General features: G+C 40.3%; 1 protein-coding gene across 3 annotated transcripts; it reads left to right on the forward strand.

Moving 5' to 3' along the window:
* The first annotated feature begins 2,805 nt into the window (after nt 1-2,805).
* On the forward strand, nt 2,806-11,665 carry LOC148131895 (uncharacterized). Of its 3 annotated transcripts, none has more exons than XM_087953701.1 (5): nt 2,806-3,342; nt 6,229-6,311; nt 7,854-7,980; nt 9,045-9,342; nt 10,091-11,665. In XM_087953701.1, the coding sequence occupies exons 1-5, from the start codon at nt 3,243-3,245 to the stop codon at nt 10,551-10,553; spliced, it is 1,071 nt and encodes a 356-aa protein (XP_087809827.1). In that variant the 5' UTR covers nt 2,806-3,242; the 3' UTR covers nt 10,554-11,665. The 3 variants fall into 3 exon arrangements, with proteins under 3 accessions (XP_087809827.1, XP_087809829.1, XP_087809828.1); XM_087953703.1 differs by having other exon boundaries at nt 9,207-9,342; XM_087953702.1 differs by having other exon boundaries at nt 2,808-3,342; nt 9,048-9,342.
* Nucleotides 11,666-14,334: the final 2,669 nt, after the last annotated feature.

A 14,334-nucleotide genomic window follows, 5' to 3' on the forward strand; every position in this document is an offset into this window, starting at 1 on the left:
TTCAGGTCTCTGCCATGCATGCACGGGGGGCGGGGGTGTGCGGGAGGGCATGCATGTGTTGCATTTTGTGTATGCGCGTGCACATGCGCACTTTGGGCACTTACTGCCAAAAAGGTTTGACATCATTGGTTCTAGTTGAATGACTACTGCGTTGCAATGTCGAACACAACTCTCCTGTCCCTTTGCTGAGGAAGCCACCAGGTAAGGATGCCTTTGGTACTTGGGCCAAGTACAACATACAATCAGGTGAAATGTGAAATATAAAAGGCCTTGTTTGCAGTTTTATTTACAGATAGTCCTCGACTTATGAACCCAATTGTGACTGGAGCTTCTGTTGCTAAGCAAGGTGACTGACTGCTAAGTAAGGTTGCTATGTGAGTATTGCCCAATGTTACGATCATTTTGGCTCAATTTGTTAAGCCAATCACAGTCTTTAACGCAAATGCAGCTTTCCCCGTTGACTTATCTTGTTGGCAACCAACAGTTCTGTTTGCATTTTGTGGTGGGGTCTTATCCATATCTGCTCTCTTGCTTCAATTCAAAAAGCCATAGCAGATATTGGGATAGATGCTGCCTTTTTTTGCAACAAAAGGGGAAGGAAGATAGCTATCGCCATGCACCTGAGAAAATACAGGGAAACTTAGATAAATGGAGATAACCTCTGTGATTCAAACCAGAGATAGCCACAGCAGAATAACAGTGTTGGAGGGGACCTTGTGGGTCATCTAGTCCAACCCCCTGCTCAAGTAGGAGACCCTGTACCATTTCTGTCACCAAGAGGAGTGGGTCAACCTATTTTCCAAAGCATCTGAAAGCCAGACGAGGAATAATGTTTGGAAACTGATCAAGGGAGAGATTCAACCAAAGATAAGGAAAAATGTTCTGACAAAAAATTTTTAATAAAAATTAATAATTTTTTTTAAAAATTATTTTTTTTTTTATTTAAAAAAAAAAAAAAATTTTTTTTTTCCCCCCCACCAATTTTTAGAACAATCAACCAATGGAACAGCTTGTGGGTGCTTCATCACTGGAGGCTTTCAAGAAGAGACTGGACAGCCACCTGTCAGAAATGGTGCACGGTCTCCTGCTTGAGCAGGGGGTTGGACTAGATGACCTACAAGGTCCCTTGCCCCCAAAGGGGCTTTTTCAAGAGGCAACTGGACTTTCTGGTTTTGTTTATTTTTCTTTGAAGATATTTTGCTTCTCATCCAAAAAGCTGCTTCAGCTTCAAAGTCTTAAAAGAAAAAAATAATAAATAAAACCAAAAAGTCCAGTTGCCTCTTGAAAAAAGCCACTTTGGGCAACCATGACCTGGATGATTGAGAATCTCCATAGATACAAGGTCCTTTCCAATTCTATTATTCTGTTGTTCTGACAGATGGTTGTTCAGTTTCTTGTTGAAAGCTTCCAGTGGCGCAACTTGACTCTGTTGTTACATCCTCTGACCCCCACTCCTTTAACATTAAGCTATCCACTATTGACCTCACCCCATTCCTAAGAGGTCTGTAAGGGGGCATGCATAAGTGCACAATCGTGCCTACCGTCCCTGTCCTATTGTCCCCATTTATTTGTACCTATTTCCTGTATTTTTGCTCATGTTTACACTTACATTGTAAGCAATTGAAAAATCAAATCAAATCAAAATAAATATGGAAATTTATCATTCAAACCTGGCTCAATAATGTATCTCTCAAACCTGGCTGGCTTTTCTTTTTTAAAATAATTTTTATTAAACAATTTTCTTATATACATCATTTCCATTCATTACGTTTTCGTGACAGTATGCATACTTTTACATAAATCTTAACTATATGGAATATATACTTTTACATAAATCTTAACTATATGGTATATACATTTTTATATAAATCTTAACTATACGGAATACATACTTTTACATAAATCTTATCTATATGGTATATATACTTTTACATAAATCTTAACTATACGGAATACATACTTACATAAATCTTAACTATACAGAATACATACTTTTACATAAATCTTAACTCTACGGTATATATACTTTTACATAAATCTTAACTATACGGAATACATACTTTTACATAAATCTTAACTATACGGTATATATACTTTTACATAAATCTTAACTATACGGAATACATACTTTTACATAAATCTTAACCATACGGTATATATACTTCTACGTAATCTTAACTATACGGTATACATACTTTTACATAAATCTTAACTATACGGAATACATACTTTTACATAAATCTTAACTATATGGTATATATACTTTTACATAAATCTTAACTATACGGAATACATACTTTTACATAAATCTTAACTATATGGTATATATACTTTTATATAAATCTTAACTATACGGAATACATACTTTTACATAAATCTTAACTACCTATACGGTATACTTTTACATAAATCTTAACTATATTGACAAATCAAATCAAATCAATAAGTAAACTTCTGAAGGCAAGGAGTGGCGCACGGATTTCTCAACAAGCTTTCGTTGCAAGAACAGGTCTCCGTTAGGAAAGCCATTATATTCTCAACAGTGGTGTGGGAAGATCGGGACCAAGTCCACATATTAACCCCCTCAATCTTTTAAAACTTCCAGCTCCTCCTCGACAATCACCTTGGGCGTCCCCTTCCCCCCTTTGCTTTCCAGGATTAGAAGCAGGATCCGCCCGGGGGCGCCCTCTTGCCAACAACCTCCTGGTCAACAGAAAAGAGCCCCCTCCGGGACCTCCCAAAAAAAAAAAAAAAAACACAACAACACCAAAAAAAACCCAAAACCCTGCACGGAAAAGAACGGAGGTGGCCCGAAGGAGACCCGCTTATGTGGTTGCAATTTGTAAAGCCCCAAGTAAGAGGTCCTTCCTTCCGGGGAAGGAGGTTCCAGGCGCGCAATTGCAGCTGCGCGCCTGGGCTGGGCAGAAGCTGTCGCCGGCGGCGCTGCGAGGAAGGCGGGTCGTGGAAGCTGCTCTGCGCGCTTCTTTTGGGGGGGACGGAGTCTGGACGAGGGACAGAGCCTCTTCCCTGCGGGTGCGGGGCGAGAAGTACTCCTCTTCCCTTCGGCCAGTCCTAGCTACTTCCTTGGAAACGTGAGCCTTACATGCGTCTTTTTGGGTCGCTCATCCGATGGTTCTCACGACCATCCCTTTCTCCTCGTGCAGATTATTCTGTCTTTTCCCATGACCGTTTGTGTTTGTTTGTTTGTTTTTGTGTGGGGGTTATTTCAGCACAAGAGTTAAATGGCTGCTGAACCGCCCGCGGGAAAGGTGGGCGATCGCTCCTTGGAGCTGCTGTTTGGAGGAATCGCTCAGGAGGCTCCATCTCAGAAGAGTCCATCAGGTAAAGGATGCCTTCGGATGCCCATTAATCCTCATCATAGACTTTGCCCGAGTTTCTTTCATGCATGAACTTTTTAGTTTTCTTTTTTTAATTTACTGTGTTTTTATATAAACCACTTAAGAAAGTATCCTGCTGGTGTGCCATTAAAAAGGAATCCGCTTGGATGTTTCCTCTATGGAGATTCTCAGTCATCCAGGTCATGGTTGTCCCAAAGGTGTTTCTTTTTTTCAAAGGCAAGAAAGTCGTTGCCTCTTGAAAAGAGCAGGAGTAGAGTAGAGTAGAGTAGAATAGAATAGAATAGAATAGAATAGAATAGAATAGAATAGAATAGAATAGAATAGAATAGAATTCTTTATTGGCCAAGTGTGATTGGACACACAAGGAGTTTGTCTTGGTGCAAATGTTGTGTACATAAAAGAAAAGATACATTCATCAAGAGTCATAAGATACAACACTTAATAATAATCATAGGGTACAATAAGTAATCAAATCATAGAAAATGGAATAGAATGGAAAAGGAAATAGAGAATAGAATAGGAAATATAATAGAATGGGGAATAGAATAGAATAGGGAATAGAATAGAAAGGAGAATAGGATAGGATAGGATAGGATAGAATAAAATAGAATAAACAGAGTTGGAAGGGACCTTGGAGGTCTTCTAGGCCAACCCCCTGCTTAGGTAGGAAACCTTACACCACTTCAGACAAATGGTTATCCAAACATCTTCTTAAAAACTTCTTCCAGTGTTGGAGCATCCACAACTTCTGGAGGTAAGTTGCTCCACTGATTAATTGTTCTCACTGTCAGGAAATTTCTCCTTAGTTCTAAGTTGCTTCTCTCCTTGATGAGTTTCCACCCGTTTCTTCTTGTCCTGCCTTCATGTGCTTTGGAGAATAGCTTGACTCCCTCTTCTTTCTGGCAGCCCCTGATATATTGGAACACTGCTATCATGTCTCCCCTAGTCCTTCTTTTCATTAGATTAGATATACTCAGTTCCTGTAATTGTTCTTTATATGTTTTAGTCTCCAGTCCCCTAATCATCTTGGTTGCTCTTCTCTGTACTTTTTCTAGAGTCTCAACATCTTTTTTATATCGTGGCGACCAATACTGAATGCAGTATTCCAGGTGTGGCCTTACCAAGGCATTATACAATTGTATTAACACTTCATGTGATCTTGATTCTATCCCACCTTTGGGGCAAAGGGCATGTCCTGAGGGGAAAAAAAAACAATTTTTTAAACATCTTTCCTGATTGATTATCTGACCAGGAGAGGAACATCCAGCACACCTCCGTGAGATTTGGAATGGAATCTTGAAGATATCCAGAAATCAATTTCTGTGCTGTTTATTGTGTTAATTCTCCACTTCAGACTGTGTATCGGTCCCTGCTGGGTATCATAAGGTTCGACATATTAATGGACAGTAATCTAATGAACTAACAAGGATAGTGTAGAACAGAGATCTCCAGACTTGACAACTTTAAAACTTGAGGAATTCTGGAAGTTTAAGTCCACAAGTCTTGAAGTTACCAAATTTGGAAACGCCTGGTGTAGAAAGTTAGCACCCACTCTACTCCTAGAAGAATGAAATATTCTACGAAATATTAAAAAGGCAGAATATTATATTTCCCTGAATGAGAAATGGAGAAACATGTTTTTTTTTGAGGCAGGAAGTAGGCTCACTTAATAGCCCACACCCTCCTCAATAGCCCTCAGCAGATGTCAGCACTTAAGAGATAAAGAGATGGCTAGGTTTAATTAACAACATCTGTAGACTATGCAAAAGAGAATCAACCAGCCCAAAAGAAACTGGAGTCTTTTGTTTTCTGTTGGGCTGGTTGATTCTCTCTTTTGCATACAAACTGCCAAAGAGCCATCAGTAACCAAAGAATCTGTCCATAACTGTCTGGTTTGGTTCTGCAACCCAACAGGACAGACACAGATTTCAGAGGATAATTAGGACTGTGGAAAAAAACAATTACTACCAACCTGCCTTCCATCGAGGACTTGCATATTGCACAAGTCAAAAAGAGGGCTGTGAAAATATTTACAGACCCCTCACATCCCAGACATAAACTGTTTCAACTCCTTCCCTCAAAACGACGTTATAGAGCACTGCACACCAGAACAAGTAGACACAAGAACAGTTTTTTCCCAAACGCCATCACTCTGCTAAATAAATAATTCCCTCAACACTGTCCAACTATTTACAAAGTCTGCATTACTATTACTATTAATCTTCTCATCACTCCTTATCACTCATCCCCTCCCACTTGTGACTGTAGGACTGTAACTTTGTCGTTTGTATCCTTGATTTATATTGACTATTTCCTAGTATGATTTGATTGCTTATTGTGCCCTATGACTATCATTAAGTGTTGTACCTTATGATTCTTGATGAATGTATCTTTTCTCTTATGTACACTGAGGGTATTTGCACCAAGATAAATTCCTTGTGTGTCCAACCACTTTTGGCCAATAAAAGAATTCTAATTCTAATCCTAATCTCTAAGACTGCCCCCACCCATACAGATGGGCAAAATCAGAATATAAACTGACAGCAAACAGCACTCCTGACTAGCACAGGTGATGTTATCTAGTTTGAGTTTCTGAGAAAACAAGTAAACTCAGAGAGCACCAATGACCCCTCATTCCAACCCTGAGCTACAAATATTCTCCTTCCATATCCCTGGCTTCCATTACCTCCCAGCTTTTATACAACCTCATCAGAGTAACTCAGGTGGCTGTTCTCTGCCCACAAGGCACTCAGACCTGTCAGTCACCCAAGCAACATACATAAAGAACTGAAACTGAGGCTCCAGAAAAGAGGAAGGTTGTTTGTATAACGAACAGTTCCTTTGCTTTTTCTCTCCCTCTCTCTCTCAGAAACCAGAGCAACATCCATGGTATCTTTTGGAACATCTATTGTCTTTGGTGGAGCAATAGCAGCGCTTGTACTTCAAAGGAAGGTAGGAAAAACCTTTTCTTCTTCAAACTGCAAATATCATTCAATCTGATCCAGCCCTGTCCTAAATAGGCGGGAGAGGGGTCCGTCTACACAAGCAGCTTCCTGGTATTGTGATAGGAAGTCCCATAGTGCTGCATGCACACAGGTGATTATTTCAAGAGGAACCATCTTACAATGCAGAGCCACCCTCTTTCCCATTGGATGCTGAATGGAATGTACTTGGTAATATAATTATGGTCTCAACTCTGCAAGACATGACAATATAATATTATTGGAGCCCTTGGTGGCACAGTGGTCAGAATGCAGTATTGCAGGATAAAAATAGATATTTACTCAAAACTCCTTTTGGTATATTCTCTTAGACAGAACGTCTTGCTATATGTCAATAATCTGCAGTGACCTCATAGATAGTTCTGATTTTCTTAATTTCTACTAGTGTCATTTATAAATAGACGCCATCTCAGTCCCTCACAGTAATTTTTGGAGCACCTCTCCCAACAGCTTCATATTATTTTCTAGCTGTATATCCATGCTTCGCTCCGAAACTATGTGACCAGGGCTTAGTTTTTGGGGAGGAAAATAAGGGGAAAAAATTGCCTCCGCCTACCAGCAATCATCAGTATTCATCAGGCTATCGTCCTGTTAGTGTGAGAGAGAGTTGAGAGCTGTTTGGAAACTGAAACAGTATTTGCTGTGTGAGCAAGGAGACAGCAAGGAGCCTGGGTGTGGCTTAGCTCAACTGTTCTGTACTAAAGCTGTTTGGTGCTGTGAAACTAAAACTGAAACTGAAACTCCTCTGCTTGTGTTTTGCATTTGGAACAGATTTTTTTCTCAGGTGGGGAGGGGGAGTAGAATTCCTTAGCATCAGAGCATGTTAATAATAATATATATGAAATTCTAATGCTCTGATGGTCATTTTGAAAAATCCTTTCTTAGTGAGCACATAGAAGCCAAGAGGAACATACGTGCCAAATTTCAAGTTTGTAGGTTTACGATTCTGGAAATTTTGTGATGATGCATGAGTGGTATTTCACTTTTATATAGATTTGTTTGTTTGTTTGTCAAACATGTACAAGCTAACAAGTATAGGTATAAACATAAACATGAACAAAGGATGTAAATACAGATAAATGGAGACAGTAAGACAGGGACGGTAGGCACACTGGTGCATTTTTGCACGTATAGCTCTTCCGTGAGTATTGTGTTGAGGGACAACATAAGACAAGGTCCAAAACATCAGGTAAGACTCTCTAAATTCTTCTTGTAGAAACTAACTTCAGGGAAGGGCTGGATCCTCCCATCAGTGGTACATCCAAGGCCCATCTATCAGTAGATAGAGAAGGAATCGGGGTGCTCCTCTAGTCATGAAATATTATCCCAGGTGTATTTTCAAACAAAGGCTCGGTCCATTTTCTCCAGGGAAATTGCTTATTTATCCTATTTGGAAAGCAGGATTTGTTCTTTAAAAAGAAATTTTGCACTTAGATTATTGTAAGTTATCCTTACAAAGAGGCATTCATAGAATATGTTGTTTCTGTTTCAGAACTCAATCTCTTTTGAGGATGTAGCTGTGTTTTTCTCTGTGGAGGAATGGGCCCTACTGGATCTGGAGCAAAAAAACTTGTATCAAGAGGTCATGCTGGAAAACGCAAGGAATTTGGCTTCCTTAAGTAAGAGGCTATGTTTTTCTGGGATGAAATTCTGGTGGAAGGTATTTTCTAGTGAGTCACAAACTGTATTTCCACCTTATGCGGATCATCTTATGTGTTCATTCCATACATTTATTTACTGCTGCTAAGCATGTATTATACACCATGCACTAAATCAATAAATGAGAATGCAGGTGACTTTTTCAGAGAAATATTGGCCTCCTCTCTTCCTATATTGGAGGACAATGTCCTCATTTGCTGTTCCAGTCCTACTTCATCTGTTAAGATGAGCTAAAAACCTCATGGTGCCTGTGGAATGAGGACAGTGGTCCTCCCATACAGTTTTCAATCCTGCCCATTCCACTTTGTAGATAATTTTAAGGGCTCGATTCCTCTTTATGTTTTCTGTCTGTAATGACGGAACCCCATAGAGAGCATCACAAGAAAGTAAATGCTAGAGAATCAGGTTGTCTGATGCACTGAGTTCCCAAGAGATGGGATCTTCCATCAAGGTGACTCTCCCACCCATTTTCTCCAAAGCTTCTTTTGTAAATTTTGCTTGAAAATGCGAGGATGACCAAGGATGAACAAACACCCATGAGAACCAATTTTTTTCCCCAAGGCAGCACTTCCTCATGGAGTGGAGGCTGATTGGTCCAAGTCCGTCACTGATCCACCTTCATCAAGTCCATTTTCCTGCCTAGGCGGTGTTTTCCTCTATTTATAACACTTAGATAATATTCTCCTCTTTCAATCAACTCTCCTGCTTCCTTGAAACTGAATCTGAAGGAGCAGCGGAGCTGATGGTGCCCACCCTGAAATTCAAAATGAGCTGATCCGAAGGATTTAAGTTTGCGTCCTGCATTATGGAGGGCAAGAGGGCAGCCTACGGCAAATCTCAAAATCAACTCTACACCAAGCCTAGCCCCATGTTTTGAACACATCCTGATGGAAGAAGATTCACAAAAAGGATTAAAAGAAAAAAGCTGGAGGGAGGAGGGCAGAGTTTTGGTAATATTCAAATAAGGGATGCAACAATTGGTGCTAAATCATTTGTGTCGACTTTTCTTTGTGTCTCTTCCAAGCAGCTGATGAATGGGAAACAGGAGGTTCTAGCCAAGAAGAAGAAGAAGCATCTGTGTCAACAGCTAGAAATGAAGTTGCAGAAAGGATGTTTGGAAAGCAAAGCCTTAAAGATGACCAGTTAAAAGAGGGGCTGGCGAAATGTTCTCCTTTTCAATATGCAGATACCAGTGTCTTCATGACCGAAGATGATAACCAAGAAAAAGAAGTTTGTACAGGATGCGGAAAAATGCTCCGAGATAAAGTGGGATTATGTGACTGTTGCAAAAGCCACACTTTAGAGAAACAAAAGGAGAGCAGGTAACGTTCCAGAAGGACCTTTCTCTCTTACCTTAAATCAGAGAGTACAAATTGAAGAAAAACTACATACCATATTTTTTGCTCCATAAGACAAACTCCCCACCCCCCCACCCCAAAGTGGATGGAAATGTCTGTGCGTCTTATGGAGTGAATATTGTGTCACAGACTGTGAAGTGTATTACTTCAGGGGTCCCCAACGGTGGACCAGTGCCGGTCCTTTGGTGAATAGCAGCCAGGACGTGGCAGTGGGGTCCTTTTACAGTGCTGAACCCCGCCTCTTTTGTCTTTATCATTGCCCGCTTCTTCTGTCTCTTTTCCGCAGTGCAGGAGTCAATAGGCAGAGCTGGCACATGAGAGGACATCCATCTTTGGGTCCTCTCAGGCTCCTCCTCCTGCACTGCTTCTTTATATTCGGCGCTCCATATTCACAGTACTCTGATGGGGACATCTAATGTAAGGGGGCATTCTGATGGAGATGTAAGGGAGCTGAAACAAAGTTTGGTTGTATGAATAGTACCTAAGAATGTGTCCTCTTTATAAACTATCCCCTATAAAGGTAAAACCTTAAATATGTTCCCCATAACAGTGCCTCAGCAGAAGATCCACCCGCATAACAGTATGTCCGCAGCAGATCGCCTATAATAGCGTATCATTCCTTGATGTTCTCAGCTACAGTGGTCTCGTAACAGTAAAGGACGCATTACTGACAGTTCTTTCACTACTGTTTTTTGTTGTTTTTTTTTTGCAGAAAATTACTACGGTACCTCCTCATGCCACATACAAGGATGCCAAAGCAGAAAAGACTAGCATATAAAATTCCTTTTAAACTGGAAGTAGTAAAATATGCTGAGGAACATGGAAATAGAGCAGCGGCAAGACACTTTGGGCCACCTCCAACTGAAAAAATGATAAGAGAGTGGAGGAAACAGGAGGATCAACTGCAAAAAGTAGATAAAAGCAAGCACACTTTCCGTGGGCATGCTGCCAAGTGGCCACAGTTAGATGTGTACATGAAAGAATGGATCACATGTCACCGGAATAATGGCTTCTCAGTTTCTACAAAAATGATAATATATGAAGCCAAACGCATTGCTGTAGAGAAAGGCATTCAGGATTTTACTGGATCACCATCGTGGTGCTACAGATTTATGAGGCGATGTGGCCTTGCTTTGCGCACCAAAATGAGAATTGCGCAAAAAGTGCCAAAATAATATGAATCTAAGATTCTGTCTTTTCATACATTTGCAGTTGATGCTAGGAAGAAAAATGTTTTTGAAATTGGCCAGGTTGGGAATATGGATGAAGTCCCGCTAACCTTTGATGTGGCATCTAATAAGACTTGTTGATCTGAAAGATGCCAAAACTATAACCGTGAAAACCTCAGGACATGAGAAAACACATTACACGGTTGTGTTGTCCTGCTGTGCAGACAGCATCAAATTGCCACCAATGTTAATTTTCAAAAGGAAAAACTTTCCAAAAGAAGTGATTCCACAAGTAGTAGTTGTGCATGTTCATGAGAAAGGATGAAAATGGAATGAGACTATGGGTTGAAAAAGTGTGATCCAAACGTCCTGGAGAGCTTCTGAAAAAAAAACAAAAAACTTTATTGGTGCTCGACCAGTTTAGAGCACATATTAGTGAAACTACAAAAAAGAGCTTTAAAGAAGTGAAGACTCATCTAGCTGTCATTCCTGGGGGTCTTACCAGCCAGTTGCAACGTCTTGACGTTTCCTTCAACAAACCATTGAAAGCCTTTATGTGAGAAGAGTAGAAAAAATGGATGGTTGCTGGTAATCATGATCTGACACCTACTGGACGAACGAAGAGGCCCACTATCACTCAAGTTTGTGAATGGCTTAAAACATCATGGCACTCAGTGAAGGATGAAATTGTTGGATGGTCATTCAAAAAATGTGGCATTAGCAATGCCTCAGATCAGGGGTCCCCAAACTTGGCAACTTTTAAGACTTGTGGACTTCAATTCCCAGAATTCTCCAGCCAGCTGGAGAATTCTGGGAATTGAAGTCCACAAGTCTTAAAGTTGCCAAGTTTGGAGACCTCTGCCTTAGATGGAACTGAAGATAGTATCACATATGAAGATAGTGAAGAAAGTGATATCAGTGATCACGAGCAACCGAGTTTCATAAATTCTGACACTAGCGATGATGAGTTCTTGGGGTTTCCAGAAAAGTAGACGAGTGCTTGAACCTTAAAGTCTCCTCATTTGTTAATGACAGTGATGATGATTCTTAATATACTGTTGACTTTACATGGTTGAAATATTATTCTGGTATATTTTATTAAATATATTAGTACACCATTTGGTTCAGAATATTTTTTTTTCTTGTTCTGGGGCTTAGATCTTTTGAAATGAAGACTCCTTGTATGACTTGTTTCCAGAATTATTTTACAAAATCTCCTAACTTCATTCTTTCTCTATATTTTGTATTCATGCATAAAGCCAGGCTATTCTATTCATAAACAAAGGGCAGCCAGCAGCTCTGAATAAGCAGCACAATAGGCAAGGAGCAGAAACTGACAAGATTAGCTCAGACAAACAAAACATCTATTATTTCCATTTCCCTTTTGCCTATAGAACCAGTCATGATCCTACATGACCGCATAGGAATCTGGCAACAGCCATTAAAATAAATATTAAATGATATATTCTTGCACACACCCAGACATTTCAATTACAATGCCCCCAAAACATACAAACTCATCTACTGACCAGATCAATTTGTCAGCCATCCTAGAAACATGCTGCTGTCACAATTGTTTCTGGCTAGCAAGTGGAGACCACCTTTCCAATTGCAGCCTGCCTCAAACTTATTTTCCTCTGCCTATGTTTTTCTCCTGGCTTGGAATAGGACACGGACCAGATTTTATTTCCAACAATAAGGTAATATTTATTGAATTAGTTAAGGTAATATTTATTAAATTAGTTTCATATAATCAACATTTGAGGATCAATGGGTTGAGGAATTTGGGGACTCATGTTTTGGATCTTGTTCTAAATACTCCCAGAGTGTTATTTATAAGCAGATTCCAAAGGGCAAATACGGATTCTGTCAATGTCTTAGGCTACAGTTTTACATTTTTCTGAATCTTTTTCTTTCACTTTAGCTTGGAACTAGAATTATTTTCCATGCTTCATTAATAGAATAGAATAGAATAGAATTCTTTATTGGCCAAGTGTGGTTGGACACACAAGGAATTTGTCTTGGTGCAAATGCTCTCAGTGTACATAAAAGATAACATTTGTCAAGAGTCCAGAATCATAAGGTATAACATTTAATGATAGTCATACTAGGAAACAGTCAATATAAATCATAAGGATACAAGCAACAAAGTTACAGTCATACAGTCACAAGTGGGAGGGGATGGGTGATAAGGAGTGATGAAAAGGTTAATAGTAATAGTAATGCAGACTTTGTAAATAGTTGGACAATATTGAGGGAATTATTTGTTTAGCAGAGTGATGGCATTCAGGAAAAAACTTCTTGTGTCTAGTTCTGGCGTGCAGTGCTCTATAGCGTCATTTTGAGGGAAGGAGTTGAAACAGTTTATGTCCAGGATGTGAGGTGTTTGTAAATATTTTCACAGCCTCTTTTTGACTCATGCAGTATACAGATCCATGATGGTAGGTAGGTTGGTAGCAATTGTTTTTTTTTCTGCAGTCCTCATTATCCTCTGAAGTTTGTGTCTGTCCTGTTGGGCTGCAGAACCGTACCAGACAGTTATAGAGGTGCAGATGACAGACTCAATAATTTATTTTATTTATTTATTTAGTTTAGTTTGTCAAGCGTGTATGAGAAAACAAGTATTAAGCTTCCACTTCTTTGGGAATAAAAAATCTTTCATTTTTCAAGAATGGATCAAGAAAGATCTTTGCATTCGGATCATAAGGAGCATAAATGCAAAGTTGGGCAAAGGCCAGACGTTGTGGGTGCTTCATCACTGGGAGCTTTCAAGAAGAGACTGGACAGCCAGAAATCAGAAGTCAGAAATGGTGTAGGGCTCCTGCTTGAGCAGGGGATTGGACTAGATGACCTACAACAAGGTCCCTTCCAACTCTGTTATTCTATTCTAAATATGCTTGATGGCCTCTTTGGATGAGCTGTGAATCAAAGGTGCTTGCAGACATCGCCATCTAGTGGATCCTTGCATCATAATACCCAGAGATCTGGAGGAAGCAAGACTTTTTCTTTCCTTCAGGAGAGGATTCCAACAGGATTTTGAAAGGGAGGGAACAAGCCACAGTCTCGACTTGCAGTTTGGCTAGGAAAAAACACTCTCTCCCGTTAACCCATAAACTGCCAGCGCACAAAGAAGGCGAGGGGAGCCCTTGCAAGAAAGTAGACCCATGTGCGAATCTGCATCTGTTCTGCCAGCAAGCAACAGTCAGGCTTTGTGTTGACTGTGAGGAAGCCTGGTCCTATTTTGAGATCTGAAGGTGGATGGAGAGGAAGCCTGGACTGATCTGCTTCATCCTCTGGTCACATCAGGCAAGAGAAACCTTTCACTATGGCGGTAACTTTCTTTGGCAGGAATTTCTCTGAAGAGTTTGAAGCCATTGCCTTCAGTGTTGTGCAGATGGGGGCTTGGAGTCCTTCCTGGGTTATCAGGGTTATCTTGGTTCTTTTCCTGCAGTTGTCATCAGCAATAGTAGCAAAGTTGGCCCAGGAGGAAGCATCAGACAGGGTCTCTTGGGTCTCTGAATCAATTTGGGATTGCTCCCCCTGCAGCTTTTTTTTTTTCTAATCTTAGGAGGGCTCATTGCTGGAGAACCTGTCCTGCTGATAGAATAGTCCCTCCAGCATAGGCCTTCTATTCTTCCCAACCAAGAAATGAGGTTTTTGGGGGGTGGGAATGCAGTTTGTTTTCAAGGCCATTTGTTCTGGGCTGCAGGAAAAATTCTGTGCAAACCAGAAGTAGGTGTGAGAAGCACCATCCAAGAAGATCCATCGCATTCAAAAGTTCCTCTGC

Source organism: Notechis scutatus, chromosome 2, assembly GCF_049901735.1.
Source record: "Notechis scutatus isolate UNSWTSFEM ecotype Mainland chromosome 2, rNotScu1.2, whole genome shotgun sequence".
Taxonomy (NCBI): domain Eukaryota; kingdom Metazoa; phylum Chordata; class Lepidosauria; order Squamata; family Elapidae; genus Notechis; species Notechis scutatus.